This window comes from Abramis brama (assembly GCF_963993115.1).
Source record: "Abramis brama genome assembly, chromosome: 1".
NCBI lineage: Eukaryota > Metazoa > Chordata > Actinopteri > Cypriniformes > Leuciscidae > Abramis > Abramis brama.
In genome coordinates, this window is record NC_139963.1 from 79212621 (window position 1) to 79240341 (window position 27721).

Genomic DNA, 27721 nt, shown 5'->3' on the forward strand with positions numbered 1-27721 from the left:
CCCGCCACCGCAAACCTCCTGTCGTCCTCTCACTCTGCCTTTTCCCCCGCTTCGCAACGTAGCCATCCTTCAGCTTTCCGCCCCTGCGACAGCCGTAACATCGACCACCACGGCATCCATTTCAGGCCAAATGGAGGAGCAGGTGGGTTACTTAAACACGGCATTCAGCAACCTGGCCCTCTCCAGTCCTATGTCTCACCAGCGACCTCCGACTTGTCACAATCCTGGCATGCGTCGGGAACTGGAACACCTTGACACCTTTCAGAATTGGACTCTTGCTACATTAACTCCAGCCGAGCTTGCCAAAAGCGGTTTCTACTACCTTGGCCAGGGCGACAGAGTGGCTTGCTTCAGTTGTGGAGGCCAGCTTAGCAACTGGGAACCGGGAGATCGGGCAGTATCAGAGCACCAGAGGCATTACCCCAACTGCTGCTTCGTTCGAGGTGACCGTGCAGATAATGTACCTTTATCTGGTGGCGGCCTTTCCAATGGATCGGCAATGCAACAGTGTGAAGAAAGGTTGCTCACATTTGTCAACTGGCCCTCAGGAATAACTGTTCGACCAGACCAATTGGCTAAGGCTGGTTTTTACTATGTTGGTCGTAATGATGACGTGAAGTGCTTTTGTTGTGATGGTGGACTCAGATGTTGGGAGCCTGGTGATGATCCATGGAGAGAACATGCTAAGTGGTTTCCAAGATGTGAATACCTGTTGCAAGAAAAGGGCCAAGAGTTTGTTCATCAGATTCAAGCAAGATTTCCAAGACTATTTGAACAGATATTGACTAATGGAGACAGCGACTCGAGAGAATTTGTTGATCCAGCTGTTGTACACCTGGGTCCTGGAGAAGACCGTTCAGAAGATGCAGTGATGATGAACAATCCTGTGGTGAAGCAAACCGTTCAAAGCAAAATCCTCGCAAGTGGAGAAAATTACGAAACCGTTCAAGAGTTGGTGTCTGATTTACTAAGTGCAGAAGATGAGAAGAGAGAGGAGGAGCGAGAAAGTAAGTTTCTTACTTTTCTTAAGCAACATCATCTTGCCATGTCACAACAACTAAAAAGTGTGCAGAGCTTAATGGACCATCTTCTAGAGGAGAACGTCATCTCGCAGAAAGAGTATGGCATTATTCGTAACTGCACTACAGTCAAGCAGCAGACAGGGCAGCTCATTGAGTTAGTCCTGTCGAAAGGAAATGCAGCAGCAGAAGTCTTCTGCAACTGGATCAAGAAGAATGATGTCTGCCTGCTGAGAGAACTGATGGCCCAGACCAATGAAGCTGCATCACCGAGTCAAGATCTTTCAGACTTGCCTATGGAGGAACAGTTAAGAAGACTTCAAGAGGAGCGCACATGCAAAGTTTGCATGGATAAGGAAGTGAACATTGTCTTCATCCCCTGTGGTCGCCTAGTTGTGTGCAAAGAATGTGCATCTTCTCTGCGCAAGTGCCCCATATGTAGAGGCTTGGTCAAAGGCGCTGTCCGTACTTTCCTATCATAAAGTTTTCCTATCATTTGGATTTGCAAATTTACATTTAACTTGATGAATAAAAACAATGTAACCAAAAAAAAAAAAAGATACAACTTAGTCTAAATAAGAGCAACGTAGAGTCCTCGGATTTCTTAAAAACATTGTGACACCATGTTGTATGGACAAAAGATCTATGATCTAAGATCTAAGATGCCTAAGTACAGTTTTTCAACCATCTAAAGTTTTTGAACAGACATTGTCTCACATTATAACAATTATACTTTAGGGTCACCATTAAACAAAATCATTTACATCATACATAAGTCTTCTAAAAGATAAATAGAATATATGAATGTATTCAAACTTTAAAGATTTGATTTAAACAGTCTTTTAATTTTAAACTTTTAAGGTTATGCTTTTAAATGAATTTAGTATAAACTCTGGATGTACTCTGGAACGCGGACTAGATTTACTGTGACATTGTCCCCCGGAGACTCATCTGGTCTGTAAGTCCTCTCGTCTCTGTGAGGGTCTGGAACATTTATTTCACACTGTAGTGTATCTCTGAAGGATCTGGAGCTGGATTGTTGCATAAAGAACTACTTCACCTCTCTGGAAATGTAAGGTGTTTTTATTTAGCTAAAACTTTGTTTACATTTTAGTAACATATGTTATTATTCATTGGTTATATATTTTATTAATAATAATTTCATTTAAAATAGAGTGTGTAAAATAATGTGTGCGCACGCAAAACAGCTTAGAAATGATATTCAATTATTTATTTATTTTATAGTTTTCTGTGATGGTCGTGTTTAGGTGTACGGGATAGAATATGCAGTTACGGTACAAAAATCATCATGGCTATGGAAAGCCATAAAAATTGAAACTCCAGCATGGACAGAAAAAAAAAAAAAAAGCTGATTTAAGACGACTAAATACAGTTTTTCAACCATCTAAAGTTTTTGAACAGACATTGTCTCACATTACAACAATTATAATTTATGGTCACCGTTAGACAAAATCATTACAGTAATCTTCTAAAAGATAAATAGAAGATATGAATGTATTCAAACTTTAAAGATTTTTTAAAGAAAGAAAGTTAAGAACTTTACACTTCAGACTAAAACAATCTTTCATTTTAAAAGATCACATTTACGATTATGCTTTGAAATAAATTTAGTACGAACAAAACTTTGGCGTTAGCAGACTAACATTACAGTTACACAGTTTCTAAATGTTTTCATTGTTGCTCTCTCTCTGAAGATAGGCCTATGTGGTCATTTTCTCACAGATACAACTTAAGGAATTATTAAACATTTTACAGGTGTGAGATGACTTTTGTGACTCTCTAAAAATGTATGGTGTTTTTATTTATATATATTTATTTAGCTAAAACTTTGTTTACATTTTATTTAATTATTTATTTATTTATTTATTTCATTTTTGAAAATGTAGGTTTCTGTGATGGTCGTGCTTAGGTGTACGGGATAGAATATGCAGTTAGGGTACAAAAATCATTATGGCTATGAAAAGCCATCAAAATTGAAACTCCACATGGACAAAAACAATGCTGATTGAATCTTTTCACATAAATGAGATTTAAGACGACTAAGTGCAGTTTTTCAACCATCTAAAGTTTTTGAACAGACATTGTTTAAAGGTCCCATGACATGCTACTTTTTGTTGGCTTTAATATAGGCCTTAGTGGTCCCTAGTACTGTATCTGAAATCTCTTTCCAAAAATTAAGCCTCGGTGCAGAATTATAGCCACTACAAGCCAGTCCCAGAATGAGCTTTCTTCAGACAGGCCGTTTCGGTGTCTGTAGCCTTAAATGATAATGAGGAGGAGAAAGGCGGCGCAAGGTGGAGGGTGGGTGTGGCCTTGACCATCTTGCGCAACGGTACCGTGGTGCATGTTTACGTTGGATATATTGCAATGGCACGAAGACACGCAGTCTTTCAAGCATTTCAGTTTGACCCAGAATCTGATCCGGATGGAGAAGCAACGGATGAAGAAGTTGCAACTCAGCGGCTCCAGCAGGACGTTTCCGAATGGTTAGTTTAAAATATTATGTCTGGATACGGTACTTTATTCGGAAGGTTTACAGTTATTATCATGTAGCTAACGCTAACCTACTGTTGCCTTTTCATGAGAGATCTGTAACGTCTGTATTTATCTTATTACAATTACATCAAGCTCTGCGATCTTGAAATGCGGATATCGCGCGCGCCATATAACCAACAGGAAAACGGTTATCCAAATAACAAAGAAGTGTACAACACTCGCATTACAGTGTGTGTATTCACACACATAAACCGCATAGCTGCATAGCTAATGTTACAGCCACATTATACGTGTAACAATCTAGGTAACCATCATTAGTTGACTTACTTGTCCGAGGTGTGTAGCTGAGCCAAAGAGAGTGATCCAGACTTTAGTTTCAGACGTTCAGCAAGCCCAGCTCTGTATTGACCCTTCGGTGTTCATTTGTACATCCAATTATTGAGCAATTGTTATGCTTCGCTCGCTCAAAAGCCATGATATCTCTTGTGGACAAACTAAAATCGCGCGCGCGCGCGTTCCTACTTCCTAGCGCATTTTCTCATGGGTGGAAAATATTCTCTGGGCGGGCAAAGCAGAGACAGGGGAGGTAACATTTCCTCCTTATGACGTCATAAGGAGGAGATTCAAGATCAGCGCGTATGAATCTCCATTTTCTCAAAGGCAGAGAAAGATAGCAAAAGCTCGATTTACACCGATTGAAATTTCTAGAAACTTGGGGACCATATACAGGCTAGGGGAACTCATATTAATGTTAAAAAACCTCAGAAAGTGAAAATTTCATGTCATGGGACCTTTAATAACAATTATACCTTAGGTTCAATTTAAACAAAATCATTACAGTAATCTTCTAAAAGGTAAATAGAAGATGCGTATGTATTCAAACTTTAAAGATTTTATTTAAACAGTCTTTTGTTTTTAAAAGATATCATTTAAACTTTTAAGATTATACTTCTTATAAATAAACTCAGCACCTGATATCCTGATCGCTGAATTTGTGTGACTCTCTGACACGCACACACACACACACACCCTTTGGCTGGTGCTTTTTGAAAGCTCCGCAGGTCAAACAGGTAGTGTAAAGAGAGGCCAGAGGGCCCTGATTTCTAAACATGTAAGATGATTTTTTATTTTCGTGAACCCGTTTTATACATTGCGTTGTTTCATGAGCTGTATGTTTTTTCTTCAACTCTCTAAACATTTAACTGATTGCATTTTTTTGTGTGAATCCATTTTATTTAAACTGGATAGTTCTACATTTATTTCAACTTTTTTGTGTGAGGTTTTAGTAAGATCTTTATTTTATATTATTTATTTATAATCATTTATATTCTTTTAAAGAACAGAATGTTTATGTAAGATGATTTTTTATTCTTTTGTTTATCTAAAACTGAAAGAATTGATTTCAGTAAGATGTTATTTTATATTATTGTATATTATATTATTTGTGTGAAATATACATTATTTTATAAAATCTCTGTTTCTCACTATCACTGTGCTCTGGAATGTGGAGGAGCAGACGGAGGGGGATGGAGAACCAATATGTGATTTTATATTTAACACATTTTTGTGAACCCATTCATAAACTTGTTTAATACCCCTAAACATTTAACTGATTGTAATTTTGTGACATTGTTTAATCACAGTGTCTGAACAGCACGTTTCAGATGTCAGAGCTCAAAAGGGTGGGAGGGGAATCCCGTGACACACACACACACACACACACACACACACACACACACAGATGGTCACATCTCCTCTGATGTCTGATCTCCACGCACATACACACACACGCTTTGAGAGACTCATTGCAATTTTTTGTGACTCCATTTAATTTAAACTTTTGGTGTGAGGTTTTAGTAAGATCTTTATTTTATATTATTTATTGTATAATCATTTATATTGTTTTAAAAGAACTGAATGGCTTTTCAACATTTGTGTGAGATAAACTTCCACAGTTTTTTCCTTATCAATTTTCACAGTACAGCCCGGATACGCTCAGGAATATGTAGGGAGGAGAATCCTGTGACACCAACTTCAAAAACACACACACTAACTGTTATATTATTATAACAGTGTCTTCAAAAGGCATCAAACAATCAGACTTTCTGTCAGATACCATGACATAATTATTTAATCACAGTGTCTTCAAAACCTTCTGTCAATATCAAAACCCAAAACTAGCTGTCATGACATAATTATTATAACTGTGTCTTCAAAAACACACACACTAACTGTCATGTTCAAAAGGCTTCAAACAATTAAAACTAGATGACATAATTATTTAATCACTGTGTCTTCAAAACCTTCTGTCAATATCAAAAGGCATCAAACTAGCTGTCATAGCCATGATGTAATTATTAAAACACTTTCTGTCAATATCAAAAGGCATCAAAAGACTTCAAAACCCAAAACTAGCTGTCAATAACTACATGATCAAGGGTTAGGAGGGTCAATAGGTCAATACTAGCTGTCAAAAAGACTTCAAAACCCCTTTGATCTCATCTCATCTTCTTTGATCCCTTTGATCCTATGCCAAAAGGGGCGGGTACCTGTCACCGGAAGGGGCGGGGCACCTGTCAATCAATCATTTTTTGACAGGTGGTCCGTTGTAGCAACTACTTATGGAATTCACTGCCCTCACAAATTAGAAGTGCTCCATCTTTGAAATTGTTTAAGTCATCCCTTAAAACTTATTATTTTAAAGAAGCATTTGGGTGAAACGTGATTGCTGTGGTTCTCCATGTGAAATATTTTATGGTTTTGTTATGTTTTGTTTATTGATTTTAAATTGTTTTTTAGGTTTATATTATTGTTTGTATGCATGCTCTGTAATAGGCCTAGTTTGTATTTCATGCTTATTTTATCTATTTTAATATTTACTATGTAAAGCGCTCTGAGAATTGACTTTTAAAAGCGCTATACAAAATAAAGTTATTATTATTATTATTATTATTATATGCACGGAGAGTTTGTGTGTGGATGCTCGCGTCTCAGATAAATATGTGCACGGAGAGTTTGTGTGTGTGTGTGTGTGTGCTCGCGTCTCAGATGAGTATGTGCGCGGACAGTTCCACGCGTCTCGTGTGTGTAGAAATTGCGTGTGTGTGCGTGAGCGACTTTAGATGTGACGTTGTGCATTTCATATGTATTAGTTTTAACATTCAGCAGTATACATGTATGTGTGACTACTTAGTATATGCAAGGGTTTAATATGTGCGTGAATGAAGTTTGATTTAAGCCCTAGATGGCGCCTCATTTCTATTCGTTCTGGTGAAATCACTAAATATAATGGACAAAAAGTGTCCCTGCTTGATATACAACCACTGATGAGCATAATCGGTTTAAAAAAAAAAAAAAAAAAAAAAAAAAACTACGAATGCGGATAAGAACCCAAAACCTCTGACACGCTTGACTAAAGTTCAAGTTCAGCTGTTCCTCTTCGGGTAAGTCTAGTATTTTAATGCCAACTGCAAATCTTGCATATCAAGTATGAAGTATATCAATATCAAGTATATACACACACACACACACACACACACACTCACTCACAGGTATTATTTTTTTGATAAAGTGTGTGCAGTTTAGTTTTCTTAAGTACCGTTTCAAGAACCGTTTAAGTACCGGAACCGTTTGAAAAATACCGAGTAGGTACTGGTATCAGATAAAACCCAACCAATACCCAACCCTAGTTGTGACCTTCCTTATTTACTAATGTTATTAATAGAAGTAGTATTATGAAAATACAATTTTAACAAATGCATACAATGTTAAAGAGGTTTTTACCTGTGTGGTTTTTTGAGTGTGTTTTGTAAGAAATCAACTTCAGAAAGGAACCCCACTCAACTTACCTCAGATTATTTTTTTTATATTTTATATACCTGTAAAGTACTGTGTGTGTCTGTTTTCCTCAGCATATGCCATTGAGTAAATTCATGTATTTGAGGCAACGACTGAGGGAAACTGAAAGGGAGCTTATTAGTAATTCATAAATAATTGTCAAATAATTCTGCAGGAATTACTTATAACCTGATTAGTAATTAATAAAGAACTATCAAATAATTATCCAGGAATCAGGCTACTTTTAACCTTAAACAGTATTCTAAAGTGAAAATATAGGGAACTTATTAGTAATTAATAAAGAATTATTAGATAATTCTTCAGGAATTACTTAGAACCTGATACAGTATTCTAAAGTGAAAATATAGGGAACCCATTAGTAATTAATAAAGAACTATCAAATAATTATCCAGGAATTAGGCTACTTTTAACCTGAAACCGTATTCTAAAGTGAAAATATAGGGAACTTATTAGTAATTAATAAAGAATTATTAGATCATTCTTTAGGAATTACTTAGAACCTGATACAGTATTCTAAAGTGAAAATATAGGGAACTCATTAGTAATTAATAAAGAATTACCAGACCGCCGCCCTGCGATACACTCATAGCCAAAATATGCTGTTACTGACTCCATAACCTGCCCATAAACAAACAGTGCACAGCTCTAAGAACATATTTTAACATCTGATGTTTTAGGATCTTTAGAAATAAAAACATTTGTTTTATGCAAGGAATCAGGCTTTTCCATCACGCAAAAAAGACAGACTCGTTAGCTAGCTAACTGACATTGTGTCCTTGTATGTTGCCTTGCATAAAATAACATGATTTACAGCACAATAATGATTTTATAGATTCAATAAAACGTACACAAACCTGTATTTCGCTGAAGAAATGCACCATATCGGCATTGTATGTTAGTTATTTTTCTTGAACCTTAATTAGTAGATAATTAATAATAGCTCATAGGGAGGTATGACAGAATTCATTAGTTATTGATTAACTAACTGTTACTTAACACAACAATAAAATTATATTACATACTGATTAGTTAACACAACTTCCTTAGTAGTTAACAATAGTGAAAAAGTAGTTAATGAAGAATTACCTATTAGTACTTCAATAATTCCTTATAAGTTATGCAGTAAGTAAGATACAGTATTCCGGTGGTTCCAGTTCCGGTGGTTCCGAAACGGAGGAGGAGAAGGAAGACTCCCTCCGTGACTGTTCCGGTGGTCCCAGTCCCGGTGGTCCCGAGTCCGGTGGTTCCTAACACGGAGACCATCCCGGAGGTGACTGCCGTCCCTGACGCACGCCCAGGCGTCTTGTTCTGCCCGCGCCGCCCTGGCCGCCCGATGGACTGTCATTTCAGCCCTGGCCGCCTGCACGACCTGCTCTGCCCTGGTCACTCGAGGGAAAGTCTGCTTCGCCCTGGCCGCACGATGGGTCGTCTGCTTCACCCTGGTCTCCGGATGGACTGTCGTCTCCGCCTTGGCCGCCAGATGGACTGTCGTCTCCGCCCTGGCCGCCAGATGAACTGTCACTCCCTGTCCCCATTTCACCTCCACGGACCTGGCCCCCCATCCCTCCCCCTGATCCTCCACCAGTCCACCTCCCGCCTGGACTCTTGTGTTGTCTGTCACGTCTTGGAGCGTCTGGTAGCCGCTCCGTAGAGGGGGGGTTATGTCACAGTGTCTGGTTTGTGTTCCCTGGGTAACCACTAGACACAACACTTCTGATCTGCGTTTCTAGTCTGTTCTTGTTTGTTTCTTTTGTATTTGGACTGCTATGATGGATTTTGACCCTTGCAATGGACGACTATGAGTTGGATTGCCCTGAGATTAAAAATACTGTTCATGGATCTCTCTGTTTCCCTAGTGTGTTTCGTGACAGTTGTACATAGATGTTTCCTAATTTATTATTTTCTGTATAAGTTTATGACTGTATCTTCTGTGATTTGTGTGCAGCTGTTGTGCTTTTGAGTGACGATTCTACATTTGTGTGGGCCACAGTTATGATTCAAGTCAAGGTTCTAGTGCTAAAATTATTTTAATCATCATAATATAACATTCACTTCTACATTAGACTAATGCTTTTTGTTTTAGGCAATAAGTGTTTCTTTTCATTTCTGAATTGTCTTGTTGTGGTGGCACACCACTACTAAAATTAATATTGAGGAAAAAGTTCATATTAAAAAAAAGAAAGAAATGCAAACATGTTTTACACTTAAACCTTTCTTTTCTTTTGTCAACAGGTGTGGTAAACTGGAACTCCTTTTCAGAGGAGTATAAATGGACCTACCGCATTCCCTATCTGATCTCCCGTTGCATTCAATGCGATGATTTGTACAAAGACTGTGAAGGATACTGGGGAAGTGGACAAAGAGGAAAACTTCAAGGGTTCTACTCTGAAAATGATTTTGCTGGATACTGCTGCATGGACTGTTTTTATGTGGCTGGAGGCACAATCTGATTTTCTATGACAATATTAGAGCCAGAAATTGTGGATTGGGTTTGCATAAACCCTCCTTGTGTTGCCTTTCAATAAAAGTTTTTTTTGTGATAAGTTTGCTTGTAGTTAATTTGTCTCAAAGTATTATAAGATATTTGACAGTAGTGCATTTAGCTGTTTATTAGTGTTGTCAAAAATTCATTTGTCAGCATATCAGGCAATATGACATGAACAGATGTTTAAAATTCGATTAAAAAGCATACGGAACTAATCGCATACTTTTCTCTAATCGCTCTCGCGGTCATTTGATGTCATCTCGTCATATCGCGGAAGTGGGCGTAGCTTGAAGTGACGTGACGTAACTTGATGGGGCGTGACTTGTGGCGTGACGTAACTTGTGGCGTGACGTAACTTGAAGGGGCGTGACTTGTGGCGTGACGTAACGTGAAGGGGCGTGACTTGTGGCGTGACGTAACTTGAAGGGGCGTAACTTGAAGTGGGCGTAACTTGAAGTGGGCGTAACTTGAAGTGACGTGACGTAACTTGAAGGGGCGTGGTTTGTGGCGTGACGTAACTTGAAGGGACGTGACTTGTGGCGTGACGTAACTTGAAGGGGCGTAAGTTGAAGTGGGCGTAACTTGAAGTGGGCATAACTTGAAGTCTTGCGGGGTGCAGACAGATTCTATTGGGTGTGTGCGGCTTGCCGTCTACCCATTGCGTTACTTGTTATGTTTTTATTGACTTTGCTGCTTCTACATTGTCACTCGTTGATCGCTTATGATCGGCAACAACTTTTAGATATTTATCATGCCATGCCAAAGCTTCTCGGAACTTATCCCGATCTAAACAACTATGAGTTTTACTCACCCGGTCACCTATGCTGGCGTGTCTGTGAACTTCCATGCAGGAGACGCCTGCGGAGACGTGGAAAACGGGGCGGTGTTGCAGTTCGGTTGAAGTCAGTCTGGGCACTGGGCTTCACCTCGGTGTCAATCTCCACCTCGTCGGATTCAATCCGGCATTATCGGCTTTTTCGAAAGGCTGCGGCTCAAAATCGTTGGTGGATTCGGTCGATTATCCCCTCTTCACCCTTCTGGCTGACTCGACGGATCTCTCCATGGCTCCGACGCAGGAATGTGAATCATCACAACCTGTGTTCACTTCGCAGAGCTTCCGACTCTTCACATGATCCACCACAACTTAGGATGGCCCTCACCAACGTTCGATCTGTAGTAAACAAAACCTTCATCTGCAGCGACCTCAACTCTTCTAATAGTACAACAAATAGTATTTGTACAAAAGACAACAATAGTACACACGACACTGTCGTTATTAACAGCAGCGCTAGAGGGCACTTGACTTTAAAACATAACTATAGGTGGTAATAAGCTGTTATTACTGTAATAAGCACATACGACCTTCTCTATTAATCACTTTCACCCTCTTTTATCCAGTCTAAAGAACTCTGTTCAACAAAAGCACTGCCAAGATTATGAAACAACAAAACTCCCAAGAACTCATTTATTTATTTATGTGTCTGTATATGTTTATGTATCAAGTCTTTTAAAACCATCTAACACACATGTTGGTGCTGTCCCGCTTGTTGCGGAAATGATCTGTTTAGTGGCGAGACTGCAGTGAAAAGCAAACACACTTGTCTTTGAAGTACTTTATTCTTGCAAGAAGGCCTTAGTACAGTTAATTCCCTTATAAGGTAATGCTTGGGACTTTCATTAACGTAAGCTTGCAAAAGCACATATTCAGATTATCTACAGATCTTATCACCCTTGTCTTATGCAGCACACACACCAAAAGCTCTATATGGAAAGTTCCCCTGTTCCCTTTGACCCTCTTCGGCTTCACACCTTTTCTATCTGTGAAGCAAGAGATGCTCCAAGTCCTCTTCAAAAACACTTGTGGTTTTAACACCCCTAAGCATGCCATGTAACTATAGCTACACACACACACGCTCTTCCTATGACCCTTAAGTTCGCAGGCCAAGCTCAAACTAGGCTTTAGGTTGACCTCGCCCTGCAAATTCAACACATCTTCATTTAAACATTTTATTTCATTTTCAACCATAAAACTGTATGCAATGTCTATTATTTTCTAATTTGATCTTTCAGCTTGTCTGATAATCTTTATTAACTGCTGTGCACGATGAATCAGTTCGTCTCGCCATCTTGGGAAATCCTAACCCCGCCCACCTTGTGTGAGACTGAGCCGGTGTGATGAGTCCGAGCCAGAGAGCCATACTCTCTATGGCTCTGGTCCGGGCTAACGTGAGCTGTTTTTGTGTTATTATGTGGTAGCTTTATGTAGAATGCTAAATCCCGCTGCTATAATCTCAAGTTGCGTCAATAGCAGAGGAGAAAGACCTCGAAATTTAAAAATACTACTGTTATTGTGTCACGAAATGTAGTCTTAAGAGTTTTTCAGTCGAGAATGTAGTTGTTTTAATCTCAAATATGTTGTTTGTTTATACAGATAGCGCCTCTTTAAAATTTTGATCTGACGTTTGCAGAGTTGCTCGGCTAGCGCATCGGACGTTTGCCGCTGGTGGATGTCTCTAGTCTAGTGGAGTGGTTAAAAATGGGATATAATTCGTCTTGTGTAGGCTATATCTAATGGACGATCTTTGATCTCATTAATCTATAATTTTTTCCCCTGGCAAATCGTTTTATGGCTTCTTATACCTTTTAGGCTACTTATACTTTCATAATGGCTGTCTAAGCTAACTGAAAAACACACTAACAACGAGAAATGTTTAATTTCACAAACTATAGCTTCGGTTAAATACTAATATATGAAACGTATAAGTTAAAATACATGCTAACTGTTGCAGTGCCACTGCCCACAAACATTGATGCTAAATAGTGCTCACTAGTTATGTGAAATAGTAGTGGATTGTCACTTACCAGAAAAACTGGAGCGAAGTCCTCCTACAGTGTCGGTTAGTGCAGTTTATAGCAGAGCAACCCATTTTATGTATGATATTTCAATACAAATGTTCAGAAAGGATACAGAGGTGGTATGATGTGTTGTGTCAGATCATGGCCGAGACGTCAAATTTCAGGAATTTGTCACAGAGTGACGAATAGGAACTACAACAAACGGAACGAGTTCCCTTGGGGAAACAGTTCCGGTGTAACACCAGGCCGGTTCCAGTGACCTGTCATGGCCGCTCATAGTGATGAGTAACAGCTGCCGTGGATAATCAAGCAGCTATTGGAGCGCGCGTTGGGAACGGGGGATTTAAAAGCGGCGTTTTGAAGAACGGCGTGAAAAAAAAAAAGCGGAGGGGCAGAACGGAGGCAGCGGGCAGCAGGCGAGAGAGCGGCCGAGGCCAAGGAGGGCGGAGGAGAGGAAAGAGGCAAAAGCGACGAGGCAGCAACAGAAGCAGAGACGGGAAAGATAAAGTGCAGTGCGTGGCGGTTTGAAAAGCGAGAGGCGGCAGTTTGAAGACACGAGTGTGCTCTGAATTACGGATTGTGGATCGAACGTGGTGTCTCCCTTTGAAAGTATCATCATAGTGGATTTGCCGGCCCGACGAGCTGAAGTGAAGGTACTCTTGTCACTGTTAAGTGGTGTGTCATTGCAGTGTCTGACGATTGAAGTGAGCACGTGTGAAGATTTAAAGTGGTTTGATACATGCACGAGTGTTTGAAAGTTTGATGCTACCAGCACTTGGAAAGCTTAGTGACATTCCTTTAAAGTGTTTTTATATTCAATAAAAAGAATCAAGCTTTTACATCACGTCGTTGTCCGCCTTTTTGTATTTTTGGTGTAGCTCCTCCGGAGTGGTGGTTGTCCTCGGCCCTAGCGGTGACAAATTCCACTCGGCGCAGCCTATGCTCAGCTGTCAATCAAGCTGTCGATCAAAGTTAACCACGCCCTTATTTGTCATATATTTTATATCTAAATACGATCTAAACTAACGAGTTAGAAAAAAATTCACCCCCCTCACAGTTGTCAGGCACTCGGAACCTATCGGAAAATACAATAAAAGTCCATGGGACCAACCTGTGAAAACATGAGTTTATGCTGTGAAAACGTACATTTAACATGGGGGTCTATGGACATTTGCTCCCTTTTGGGACCTCCCTCTAGCGGATTTTAGATGTATTGCAGTTTTTCGCACTTCCGGGTAGGCTTAATTTTTCAGATTAGAATGTTGCCGCTTGGTCGGAATGTAGGGTACTAATAGATCAGAAAGATATTGCGGAGCAAGTCCATTTAACGCCTTGTAAGTCAACATAAGAATTTTAAAATCAACACGAAATTTAACAGGCAGCCAGTGCAATGTCTCTAAAACAGGTTTTATGTGATCTCTTTGTCTGGTCATGGTCAGAATACGTGCAGCAGAATTTTGTACCCACTGAAGTCTGTGCAGAATAGATTTCGATGCTCCCGCCTACAAGGCATTACAATAGTCAATTCTAGAAAAAAACAGAGTATTAATTATTTTTTCTGCTACAGAAAAAGGCAACATGGACCGTAATTTAGATATATTTCTAAGATGAAAAAATTAATATTCTATATTTCTAAGATATTAAAATGTAATGTAATCTAATTACAAGTACTATATATTTGGAATCTGATTATTTAATCCAGATTACATGAACAGGAAGTTAATAACCACAGGAGGAGATGATGATGTTTAAAGGAGGAGCTGTAACTATATATAATGAAGAGCAAGACTGACAGAAACAGAAGATGTCTGATAAGTGTGATCTGTGTCTGCTGGGACTGATCATTCTCTCTTCACTTCTCACAGGTAAAGAAATCTGTATTTTCTCTAAAGACATTTAGTGGAATTAGTCTGGAAAGAGTTCATTTGAACATGCTCAGTTTATTCTTGCACACATTCACGTTGTGATCTCAGAGTTGTGTATTGATACACACAGATCATACTGTATTATTCCTGATACTGGACATAGTGTCACTCAAACATCTGATGATGAAGAATTATCTTCATATTAAGAGTGTGTCAGTGATTTGAACAGCTCTCTGATAAAGACTAATAGTTTATTCTGGAGAGTGTGTTGTTTGCTTTAAGTCAGGAAAAATACTATGATTTAAAACTTCTGCTTTTTATGCTGGTGTGTTTTATGTTTCATTTATAAATAAATATCATAGTGATCACTGAGATATACTGTGTTTCAGGAACCAGTGAAGTGGATGTGTTCATCAGTTCTGGTGAAAATGTCTCTCTGTCCTGTAATAAAACTCTTTCTGACTGCAAATCAACTACATGGATCTATTATAAGATATTCAGTGGTTCAGTAGTTGAACTGATTACTGGAGGGATAAAGAATAAAGACACAGAGAGACATGAGAGACTGAGTCTGGAGTCTGACTGCTCTCTGAACATCAAGAACGTCACAGGAGAAGATTCTGGAATATACAGATGCAGTCAATTTGTGAATGGAGAACAACAAGGAACTGATGCTGATGTTTATCTGAATGTTCTTCATGGTAAGTTTATGATTATGTGGTCAATTTAAAAAGGGCAGATTCTCCCTTGATTGAAGAGTCTGTGATTTGTGTCTTGTGTTCAGTTTCAGTGTCTCATTCATCATCTTCATCATCATCATCATCATCATCATCTTCATCATCAACATCATCAACATCAGCATCTCCATCATCATCATCATCTTCATCATCATCATCATCTTCATCCTCACAGACTGAGATCAGTCCAGGCCGCTCTGTGACTCTCTCCTGTCAGTTGTATTCATTTGATGCTGGATCATCCTGTGATGATTGGGTCCGTTCTGAGGGAGTTGAGCTGTTGTGGGTGAATCAGGCTGGTGTTGATCTGAAGACAGACTCCAGATATCAGATATTATCATCATCAGATCAATATCACTGTATCCTCACTCTGACTACAACACTCCTGAATGAAGATGACAACAGAGAGTGGAGATGTCAGCTTACTCAGGGAAATCGCCTCGAGACCTCAGTCAGATACACTGTCAAGTATTCAGGTGAGAAAACACTCTTTTCTGACAGATTTGTGAAAACTTCCACAGATCGGCTCTACTCTTTCTGATGGCTTCATACGTTTTGGAGTTGTAAAATATTAGTGTTCAAAGTCATAAACTGCACAACAATCCTTATCATTCCCAATATTGGCCTCCTACATGGGTCATACATGATATATTGCATAAATCAGACGAGTGTATTAAAGCCTAGTATGACCCATGTAGGAGGTCGGTTTTAGGAGTTATAAGGTATAACATATATACGACACTGTAAAATATGACGTTAATGTCCTACAGATGATGCGATAAATGCGATGATGAATAAATTATACAGTAACACATTAATACAGTAACACAGTATAATACAGTACAGTCTCTTCTCAAGTACTGCCACTGTAAACTGTGATGATGGAACACAAACTGCAGGTCATGATTGATATGAATATATGATGTTAACCCTCTGAGGTCGACAAACGCGCCGGCGCGTTTTGCTGGATTTTCTCCACATTGTAGCACTATAAACTTAAATTACTCCGTCATTTATGGTCATACAGAAAAAAGAAATATAAAAAAAAGAATCTGTGATATTTCTACTTTTGTATGTGTCCACTTACAATCAAATCAAAACATTGTGCTTTTGTAAAATAAAGAAAATAAACAGGGTGTGCGTTCTGCCTCTCCATTGCGGTGAACTTTTTTTTCTTGAGCACGTCTATAAACTGAAACAAAACTCAGCGAATACTTGTCACACATTTATGAGCCATATACCTTTATAAACATTTAAGTGTGTACTTTTAAATGATCGGATTCAAACTGAAAACAAATATTCTCTGTTTAAGTAATTTGTATAAAACCAACAAGACATAAGACAGAAAAAGACAGAAGAAAGATGTAAGGTAAGAAATTCTTACATATTAGTTTGCTATTGTTGCATAAATTTCACATTGCAGTTGAACTGTTGCTAGATATATGGTGAATATTATAATATTTAGACCTGTATTTACTGTTACTGTGTTTGTGGATATCTGCTCAAACGTAGATATGTATATGGTAACCATAATGTATCATATTTTGCAGCGCGATCGCATTTGAATGTATCATATTTTGCAGCGCGATCGCGTTTGAATGTATCATATTTTGCAGCTCAATCGCGTTTGAATGTATCATATTTTGCAGCGCGATCGCGTTTGAATGTATCATATTTTGCAGCGCAATCGCGTTTGAAAAGCAAACGGCTTCATGTTTTTACTATTATCTCATTTCATATCATCATAACGAATGGAAACATTTGAAGTAACATGATAATCAATATATTTTTCTCTAGCTTAGTTGTTACTGAAATCTTTTGGAAGATTTATACTGCTACAGGTTATTGTTATTTTATCCAGCACTGCATAGCTTATGCCTACAAGGCACAACAAACATGGTGTTTATCATTATATTATATATTGTTGGAAACATTTGTGTGTGTGTGTGTGTGTGTGTGTATTCTGTGAAATTTAAAAAGCAATTTTAACCAGAAAAATCTCAAATTTATTCCCAAAATCGTGCAGGCCTTTCTCTTGATATCAGTATGTTCACTTTTTTTTTTCAGGGACCAGATGCCACTGAGTCCTGCTGACTTCAACATTCACATGAGTCTCTGTACATGAACATGGTAAAGTGAAAATCAAACACCTTGGAAATGAAAGGTATGTACAATGTTTTTAGGAATGGCACAAAGGTCTCTGTCTTTGGATCATTGTTTTCAATAAGTGCTTTTTTGGCATTTGTTGTGTGTATCTTTGGACTATGTTGTGTTGTAAATAAATCCAAACAATTTAAAAGCCATTCTTTTTTAAATCTCCTCATTTACAGTATTGTGCAAGGTTGCCCAGAATGACAGGGCCTGATAGCTCCTAATAGGGCCATCAGGGGAGGGTCTTTGTCTTTCTCAGGTGTGAAAACAATACATATTAATGACCTCCGCATAAAGCTTTTTCACACAAAACACGTCGTAAAAATTTTAAATCAATATATTGTCTTATCTGAATGAGCAGGCAGGGTGATTTCACATAGTTTTAGAGCAAATATTCTAGGCTACGTGATACAATTTTCAAAAGTCTTGTGAAGAAATAATCAGTATGGGTTTCATGGCCTTATTTCAGTGAGAATTTTTTTTTTGTATTTTCACAAACCACGCATAAATGTCATTATCTCAAAACTACAAACTTTTACATACATGCTGCTGATATATTATTGTAGCAGAGTTTGTGCTGAATACAGTGTAATTAGACTTTAGCCATGAAAATGTCACAAGTAACAGAAATAACCAGAAATGTCAGAGCATGTCAGAACACCTCCAGGGCCCAGAAAACAGCTCAGACCTCAGAGGGTTAATTTCCTACAGATAATGCGTCTGAACATTCATCTTCTGCAGATCCAGTCGCTTCACCAACACTGATTCCAGTCAGAAGCTCAAACTCTGAGAAGACATCAAGCCGAACTACAGCAGCAGATCCTACTGTGGAATATCTATGTATTGGCGGCATCTAAAACATACAACGCTTCATACGAAAACATTCAAATGCACAGATGAATGAATTTAGATTCAAATGTTTGTTTTTTTACATATAAAAAGCCAGATTTATTTTCATTTATATGGATTTTATGGATATATTTGCCTACAGTGTTGAAAGTCATTCTCTTGCGCTTCATATGTAAACTGCTTTAAATATAATATTAATGCAGTAATGGACAGACTCAGACTGTATAATCTCTCTCTGTTCTGTGTGATGGAGCTGATTTGAGGATTCTTGGATCTTGTCTGTTCATTCCAGTTTTTAGCATCTTTTTTCATTTTGAATGATTGCTATAATTTCTTAATAAACCTCTGCAGTTGTGTTTAATAAGTCTCCTTTCCTGAGATGTTTGTTATGAATATGTGACCCTGCCTGTGAAAACCGAGCTAAAGTCATTTTTTTGTGATTCAATGTTTTCTACATAAAATCATGCATATGTGCCTTATAACACATTAACCCTCTGAGGTCGACAAACGCGCCGGCGCGTTTTGCTGGATTTTTTTCACATAGCAGCAACATAAACTTAAAAAAATCCGTCATTTGTGGTCATATAAATAAAATAAATACATGATTATAAACTATAGAGGGTCTTCATTTTTTGTGTACACTCACATTAACATCAAAACCTTGTTTTTATTTTTAAATAAATAAAATAAACAGGGTGCGCTTTCAGCTCACTCTGTCTCCGCAAAAATCTTTCTGAAACACGTCTGGAAAAAGAGCTGAAACTCAGCTAATACTTATCACACAACCATGAAACATGCGTCTAAAGAAAGCTTTAAATTTCTACTTTTAAATAAAACAATTCACATTCAAAACAAATATTCTCCTGCAATGTAATCTGTATGAAACTAAAGAGAAGTACAGTTTCTCCCGTCTCATCTAATTATCTGTAATGAGTTCACACCCACTCGCAGAGCGCGCTATTCATAAGATAATGTGCTGAGGTGATCTATGCAAAATGAGGTAAACGCCCCCCGAAATGCCTTCAAGCCAGCAAGTTTCATTCATTCACTTTCCTGCTGTTGGAAGATGACACGAGTTAAAATTTTGCTCAAGAGCGGGACTCTGACGTTTGTATTTTGAGCGACGAACGTTGAACGACTTGATCCAGCCGTGGATAATATTTCGGATGAGTAAGTCTTTTTAAATTTACTTGCATTAGTTGACAAGCTATTTTATATAAACGTAGGCTACATTTTTCCGCTTACAAAAAAAAAAAACAAAAAAAAAAACAGAACAAGGCACCTCTTGCAACAGTGATTATTAAATCAAACAACAATATTGTTGATGATAAATTCAAAGTAAAAAAAAATATTTTCAAAACGCTATAAATCCATCCATTTTTCCCCCAAAACGCTATAAATCCGCTCTGAAAGCAGCACTAAAAGACTTTCACACTTTCACAGACACCTCAAAACAGAAAGCACAAATCCTTTCTTTAAAACAAATTTCGTTTTGTATTAATTGTATCTTAATTTTAATATTTTTTTCATTAACAAATTTCCTTCATTTAATACATAAAAAGTAAATAGTTTACACCTTAGATTATAAATGTCCCACCCACTCTGCATAATTAGCCATTCACTCAGGTGTGAAACTGACTGAGCCACAATGCAAGGACAAAAGATGTATTTAGAAGAAGACTTATATTGACCATTTAAGATTTCGCTTACATCTCTCTTGTAAATATGTTTTGCCATTTTATTAAAAATGTTACAATTACAACAATAATTACAATTTCAACAATATTTCAAGTGTACTCTTTCTTTGTAAAAAAAAAAAAAAAAAAAAGATTATAGGCCTACATTTTATCATATGTATTCATTAGTTTGAATATAGCCAACATTGGAACATCTAACATCTTAGTCTATGAATTTATTTTTGACAAAAATAGTATTTTTTTTTGCAGTTTAATACATTGCTTATACAAATACATTTTATTTCAACATATTCCAGTCGATTTTTACTCATCTCAGTAGGCTATAGCAAAGCAGTTTATTCTTTCACACACAGACGCGCGATTCATATTTAGGCTAAACATTCTTTACAAATATGTCCCCTTCATTCATCTCACAGAAAGGCGAGTCATATTATAGAAATGCGATTCATCTTTTTGCGGTTTACATAGGCCTACACTAACGTTATTCCATAACGTTATTCCACACGTGAGAAAAGAAAACAGCCTACCTCACTCCTCAGCGGAATCTGCTCCTCATTTCAGGAGATATTGCTCCTCATCAGCACTGTTCTGAGGAATCTTTTCTCCATAAGGTAGGCTATAATGTCTCACTCGCGAGGAGTCGCAACGCGCTTTGTTTACAGCTGATGTGGGCGTTTCACAGCTATGAAATAGTTCTCAGAATTTGCGTTTGAATAGCACGCGCTCTCCGGGGAGTGGTCACATTACTGTGAATGAGCTCGTAATGAGCTCGACAGGAGTCGCTCTCTTTTTATACAGATTACAGAAGCTGAGAATATTTGTTTTTTATATAAATGACTTCATTTAAAAGATGCGATCTCAAGCTTTATGCCCGTGGGTCTGTTTGCCTTTTTGACTGAATTTTCGCGGAGTTATAGATCATTTTCGAACGCGTTTCAAATGGGAGTTTACTGACAGAGAGAAGGCAGAAATCGCATCATGTTAATTTTTCTTTATTTGTCAAAAAGCAAAACACTTTATTTTTATTGTGAGTATACAGAAAAAAATAGAAACTGAACAGGATCGATTGATGTATTACACGAAAATGAAAGATCAAAATTAACAGAGCATTTAGTGTTTATTTTCATTGCTAAAAAAAAAAAACGAGCAAAACGCGCGGGCGCGTTTGTGGTCCCCAGAGGGTTAATAAACAATTAAAATGTCTTATTGCAATACTTTACATATTCATAATCATTTTCTTTTGGTGGATCTTTGAGGCAGCTTTTTAGGTTTATGGCGTTTTGGAAAAGAGCTCTTCACGTAGGCTACAAACACCGTTTCACCAAGGCACAGCGGCCCTTCAGCACATAAGAAAAAAAAGAGAAAAAGCACGGACTTACTAATTACGAAACTTTGATGTGGTTGAACAGGTGAAACAGTCACAAATTCCTCTGCAACTCAAACCTTCTCAGTACGAGTTATGAAGGAAGAGAACAGCATTACAGTTTTCAGCGCGTCCTCCTCTGATTGCTGTGTTCTGACTGAAAAAGTGCGTGCAGGAGCACATGCGCAAAACGTAGGTTTGTAAAATATCCTTTTGTAAAATGACATATGATAAAATAAAAATAATTCATATATCATTTTACAAAACGGTTTTGCGCATGTACTTCTGCGCGCACTATTTCGAATTTACATATGCGTTTTTGACGACACGGGACCATGGGCTGGGCCACTCGGAGGTTGCTTCCGGGAATAGTAGGCTACTGATCCACAGTATTAAAAATCGCATATAATTTATAACATATAATTGTTTAGAAGGTTATAGTGTGCGTTATTTGTTTTCTCTTTAACTTCTTTAAGCTCTTTTCATGTTTGGGGGGTCGGATTGTACAAATTACTTTTGTTTATCGCTCTTTTTTTTTTTTTTTTGCTCACATTTGATTTGCTTAGAGCAAATTTAGAACATTTATTTCCTCCACATAGAGGAATTAGAATAAAACAGATTGAAAAACAAAACCTTTGAATCTCCTCTACTTCTTTTGTTCTTCTTTGGCCCTTTAGTCATTGGGGGTGTCTGAAAGCCTATTTGTTCAGCGCTGAAGTTTTCTAAGTGCGTTTGAACGCTCCATCACGTGAACTGCGCCTGGACAGGAAATGCAGCGCGCTGCTCAGTTGTTCGCGCTCAGGCATGATGAGAGAAGACTCAGAGACCCTTTTCTTTACTTTCGTGTGCGTTTTATGAAAAGCAAGTAAGTTTTTACTACTGTTGCATGTTTGTACTGCGTTGTGATGAATGTTTTGAAATTCATGTATGTTCATGCAAACTAGTTTTATTTGTTGAACTGCGTGACTAATTAGTGTAGTCATGATGCCAGAGCGTGATGTAATATGCGACATTTTTTCCTGTGTGCAATAATTAGCCCTCTATATGTCGATTTAGACTTTATTTGTGTTAGTTATTTAGAGATATGCTTCTGTGTTTGAGTGCAGTGCATTTACTGTTTGTTTGGTGCTACCTGCATCGAGTGTTATAGTGATACAGTGTCATGCTGCATAGCCAATTAAAGGTGCAGCAGTATAGATATTAAAGGGCATAATAGTGACATATTTTGTTGCACTGTATTAACGTAAATTATTATTTTATGTACTGTACTGTTGTGAATGATGACAATGAGCATAGTATAGTATTCCTTTATTTGTTTATTAATCAGTTATTCTTACCATTGCATTATTTCTTTTTCTTTCTCTCTGTTTAGACCACATACACACTTATACGAACTTGTATATTGGCATCCTGATCTTGAAAATAAAGCTGATAAAGGATTCTCTGGCCGGAATCTTTCTGTAGTGCTCCCATCCTAAAACGAACCACTAGTCCATACTTTACATTGCTCCTTCGAGCCGGATTAGGGTTCCACCGACACTATGGAGTCAGCAACTGATGGTCAGCAACAGGAGTCATCGGACCGACCCAAGAGAGACCCTCGTCCACCTGCACATTTGGCCCAGTACGAAGTCACTTTTCTGCCCTATCAACAGCCTGTGGTCCAAGCCTCCTCTACCCCTGTAGGACAACCAGACCAGGCTCAGTCAACCAGAGCTAGGAGTTTGACAAGTTACCGGTCAGCTGCACATTCACGACGGTCCTCTCAGTTATCTTACGGACTCCATCTGTTTCGAAGTACGTCTGATATACAAGAAGCTGCTTTAGAGGAGGAGATCAAAGGATTGGAGTTAGCTGACCTACAACAGGAAATAGAAGAGGAAAGGAAAGCTGACTTAGAAGCGGCAGCATTGGATGCACAAGCCAGAGAAGGACAGCGGCTACAAGAGGAAGCACATCTGGCTAAAGAGAGAATAGCTAGAGAGATGGGAAGACGAAGGCGCTTGAAGAAACTCGAGAAGGAGGTACACATTGCCAGTCTTGTAAAGACCTACCTGACAGGGACAAATGATGATTCCTTGTCTACGTCGTCAGCTCCTGCTACGTTCTCCAAGCTACCTCTGCCATCACAATTGGCTCAACAGCCACCTCTGGTGCCATTGGTTCCCATGCAGCATCCACCTGTGCAACAGCCAAATCCAGAGCCAGTTCAGGTAACACCTCTCTCCACTGTTCCTACTCAGATATTAGCACCACCTGCTAATCCCGTCACGAGTGCCCAGATCAGTGTTCCTGTCAGCGCAGCACCGATTGCAGTACCAGTCTCTGTACTTCCATCTGTACCTGTCTCATTCGTTCCTGTCCTGTCCACGGTACAGGCAGGTGGAGCGTCACCGATGGCAAGGTCTTCTGTCACAACTAGTCTACCGTCTCAGTACCTAGGGGCTCCAGCTACCAGTACAAGCTTCACAATGCCACCAGAAGCAGTTACAGTGGCATCGCCACCTCCTGCAGTGCAGTATACTCACCGCAGTATGCCAACTGCAACACCAGTTCAGACGGCACCACCCTGGACCTACCCGGGTATGGAGACCCTGATTGCTACATCTTACGGCATTCCCAAGCCGACACTTCCCTTCTTCGAGAGCGGCAAAGAAAGTGATTTCGCACTTTTGAAGATGGCGCTCGACAACTTGATGAATAGTCACCCTCATCTCAGCGAGCACTATAAATATCAAGTTCTCCTGAGTCAGCTCAAGCTTCAGAGTGCTCTGCAGCTGGCCAAATCATATATGTATGACCCCGCACCGTATACATCTGCATTGGGAGCTCTGCAAGACAAATATGGCCAGCCAAGACAACTGGTTCAAAGTGAACTAGCGGCAATACTCAACTCCCCAGCCATTAAGTCAGGAGACGCAGAGGCATTCGACTCCTTCGCTCTCTCAGTCCAGTCGCTGGTCGGTATGCTGCGCACTTTAGAGGGACCTGTTGGATACGAGCTCAGGTGTGGTTCCCATGTTGACCGTCTCTTAAGCAAAATGTCTCCTTCCCACAGAGATGGATTTGTGGAATATTGTCTCGTTCGCGGCATCCTGCAGCCAGGTTCAGAGCTCACCTACTCCCTGCCCGACCTCGCTGCGTGGCTGCAGATGAAGGCTCAAGCCAAGCGTCTTGCCAGTCGAGCTACTCTTCTCTACAATTCTACAGGGCCTACCCTTCCAAAGAGAGATCAATGTAGTTTAAAGCCCAAAGATAAAATAGCGTCAGTCTTCCTCTGCTCTGGTGAGACAGCCAACAAGGAGACCTTTCATTCGAAGTCCCAAGCTTTCAAACTCAGTCCTTATTGTCCGTTCTGCAACAATAAGGAGCACTACCTTAACTCATGCCCCGACTTTAAGAAAATGTCTACTGCTGAGATTAAGAAGTGGATCCAGGAAGGCGACAGATGTTGGAAATGCGGCCGCGGCCACAAAGCTACAGCCTGCACGCTTAAATGCCCCTGTAAGATTTGCAAAGAGAAACACCTTACAGTCCTCCATGACGCCATTCAAGAGTCATCCCAGAAAGTGCTGATGGTCAGTAATCCGAAGCCCATTGTCTACATTGAGCAGCCCAGAAGCCCTCAGAGAGTGTTGCTGAAGGTTGTCAAAGTGCTCCTGCATCATGGAGATCGCACTCTTGAGACATTTGCAGTGCTCGATGATGGTGCGGAGAGAACGATTATCCTCCCACAAGCTGTAGAGCAACTACAACTCTCTCAGCATCCAGAGACGCTTCATCTGAGGACAGTCCAGCAAGAGGTGAAGGAACTGAAAGGTTCCTCAGTTAGCTTTCATGTATCCCCCATCTTCAAGCCAAACAAGAAGTTTTGGATTCAACATGCGTTCACTGCAAGCAGTCTGAGTTTATCTGAACACACATACCCAGTAGCAGCTCTCCAGAAGCGCTATGAGCATCTCAAAGGACTTCCTTTGACGCCTATCCACAGAGTCCAACCTCTGCTCCTCATCGGCTCTGATATGCCTCAGCTTCTCACTCCTATACAGCCAGTCAGAGCAGGCCCATCTGGCGGTCCTATAGCCATCTGCACAAGGCTAGGCTGGTCCTTGCTAGGTCCTTCTGACATCATGCCAGTCTCTTCTCACCAGTCTTCTGCACATCGCCACTGAGTCTTCATATACTGAACTCCTCAGGAATGTGGAACGTCTTTGGCACATTGACACAGTCCCCTATGTCAGTGAGAAGACTGCAACGTGTTCCAAGCAAGACCAACAGGCACTCATCTTCTTACAGACAGCCTCCGAACGTGTATCTGTCGATGGTACCCAGCGCTACGCTACTCCACTGTTGCGTTGTCAGCCAGTCATCCAACTTTGTGCTCAGCAAGATGCCGTGATGCCTAACCTACGCAGCACTGAGCGCCGGTTGGCCAAGGACAGAGTTCGAGCAGCCTCATATTGCAAGGAGATGGATAAACTTGTTCAGTCTGGTTATGTCGCGGAAATCTTTACAGAAGAGGCAGCAAAGTCCACAGAGTCGTGGTATGTACCTCATCATATGGTGCACCACAATGGAAAGGACAGAGTAGTCTTTAACTGTTCCTTCTCCTTTAAAGGCCTGTCCCTGAATGACCAACTCCTGCCGGGACCAACGCTCGGTCCGACCATGATTGGAGTCTTGATGCGGTTTCGATGTCATGCTGTGGCCATCAGCGGAGATATTAAGTCGATGTTCCACCAGATCCGCTTGTTGCCCAGTGATAAACCACTCCTACGATTCCTGTGGCGTGACATGCAGAGGACATCTGAACCACGCATATTCCAATGGGAGGTGTTACCATTCGGAACAACGTGCAGCGCCTGTTGTGCAGTCTTTGCCCTGCAGCAGCACGTCAGAGACCACAAACCACCAGACTCTCCTCTCATGCATGTGATCGAGCACTCGTTCTATGTCGACACAGGCGCACAGCTGGCTAGAGTGATCGAGACAGAGCTTGCAGTACCACCTGAGCACATCACTCTTTGGTCAGACTCCACAACTGTGCTGCAGTGGATCAAATCAGAATCCTGCCGTTACAAAGTGTTCGTGGGAACATGCGTCGCAGAAATCCAGAACCTGACCAACCCTGTTCAATGGCGGTATGTTGATACTCTAAGCAATCCAGCTGATGATATAACCCGCGGACTCACTCTGCAAGAGATGGTACAGGATCATCGCTGGAACAAAGGTCCACATTTCCTCCATTTGTCTGAGAGGGAGTGGCCCAACATGCCTTCATCTGAGGTAGAACCAGACACCACAGAGTTAAGGAAGTCTGCCTTCGTGGGAACTGTGTCCAGCATCTTGCCAACACAACTTCCGGACCCCAGTAAGTTCTCCAACTGGAAAGAGCTTCTTAAGGAAACTGCTAGCTCCCTTCACGGGGCGGCTGATGCTAATACTACAGTACACTTTCCCGCTGCCGATTTTCTGCAAGCAGAGAAGCTGATGTTACAAAAGGCTCAAGAGGACTGCTTTGCTGAAGAATTGAGAGCTCTCAAAGCTGGACGTACTCTTCCTTCAGACAGTCGTCTCGCATCTCTGTCACCAGAATATGAAGGAGCCACGGAGCTACTCAGAGTCGGTGGCAGGTTAAGGCATGCTGAAGGACTAGACCTGGATACTATCCACCCAGTTATCCTGGACCCAAGCCATCCCGTGACAAAGCTTATCATCAAGGATTTTGATGAGTCACTACTGCATCCTGGGCCAGAACGAGTTCTTGCCGAGATCAGACGAAGGTTTTGGATTATCCGTGGTAGAGAGGCAATTCGAAAGCATCAAGATTCATATCTGGAGTGCCGGCGATGGAGAGCAAAGCCCGATGTACCGAAGATGGCAGATTACCCACCAGCTTGGCTATGACTCACTAAGCCACCGTTCTATTCAACCGGAGTTGATTGCTTTGGACCTTTCCAAGTGAGGATCGGTCGCCGCACTGAAAAAAGGTGGGGCATTGTCTACAAATGCATGACAACTCGCTTGGTGCATCTGGATCTATTAGAAAGCCTTGATACAGATGCTTTCCTGCTGTCACTGAGAAGATTCATCTCTCGACGTGGCAGACGAGTTTTCTATAGTCAACAAACTCACTAACCCTCCTGCACCCGCTATGAGTAACTCTGCAGACCTCTCTGAGTCATTTCTGCTCTTCTTTCAAAGTAAGACTGATAGAATTTATTCTCTCTTCCCATCCACTACCTCTACTATTGTTACACATGTCTTCCCCACCTCTTCTACACTTGGTACTCTTACTGCTTTTGCCCCTCCAACCCCTGCTTA

At 40.0% G+C, this 27721-nt stretch overlaps 1 protein-coding gene across 4 annotated transcripts in view; it reads left to right on the top strand.

Annotated features, from left to right (window-relative positions):
- The first annotated feature begins 14494 nt into the window (after window positions 1-14494).
- The window catches only part of LOC311084115 (uncharacterized protein), an 88692-nt gene continuing 75465 nt past the window's right edge, over window positions 14495-27721 (top strand). For 2 of the 4 annotated variants that reach the window (XM_084115966.1, XM_084115967.1), the window contains exons 1-3: window positions 14495-14600; window positions 14990-15301; window positions 15385-15813. In XM_084115966.1, coding sequence (XP_083972092.1) covers window positions 14540-14600; window positions 14990-15301; window positions 15385-15813 — 802 coding nt within the window. In that variant the 5' untranslated portion in view covers window positions 14495-14539. Of the gene's footprint in view, window positions 14601-14989; window positions 15302-15384; window positions 15814-18199; window positions 18697-27721 lie in introns of those variants that run through there. The other 2 variants (XM_084115968.1, XM_084115969.1) reach the window with 2 other exon arrangements.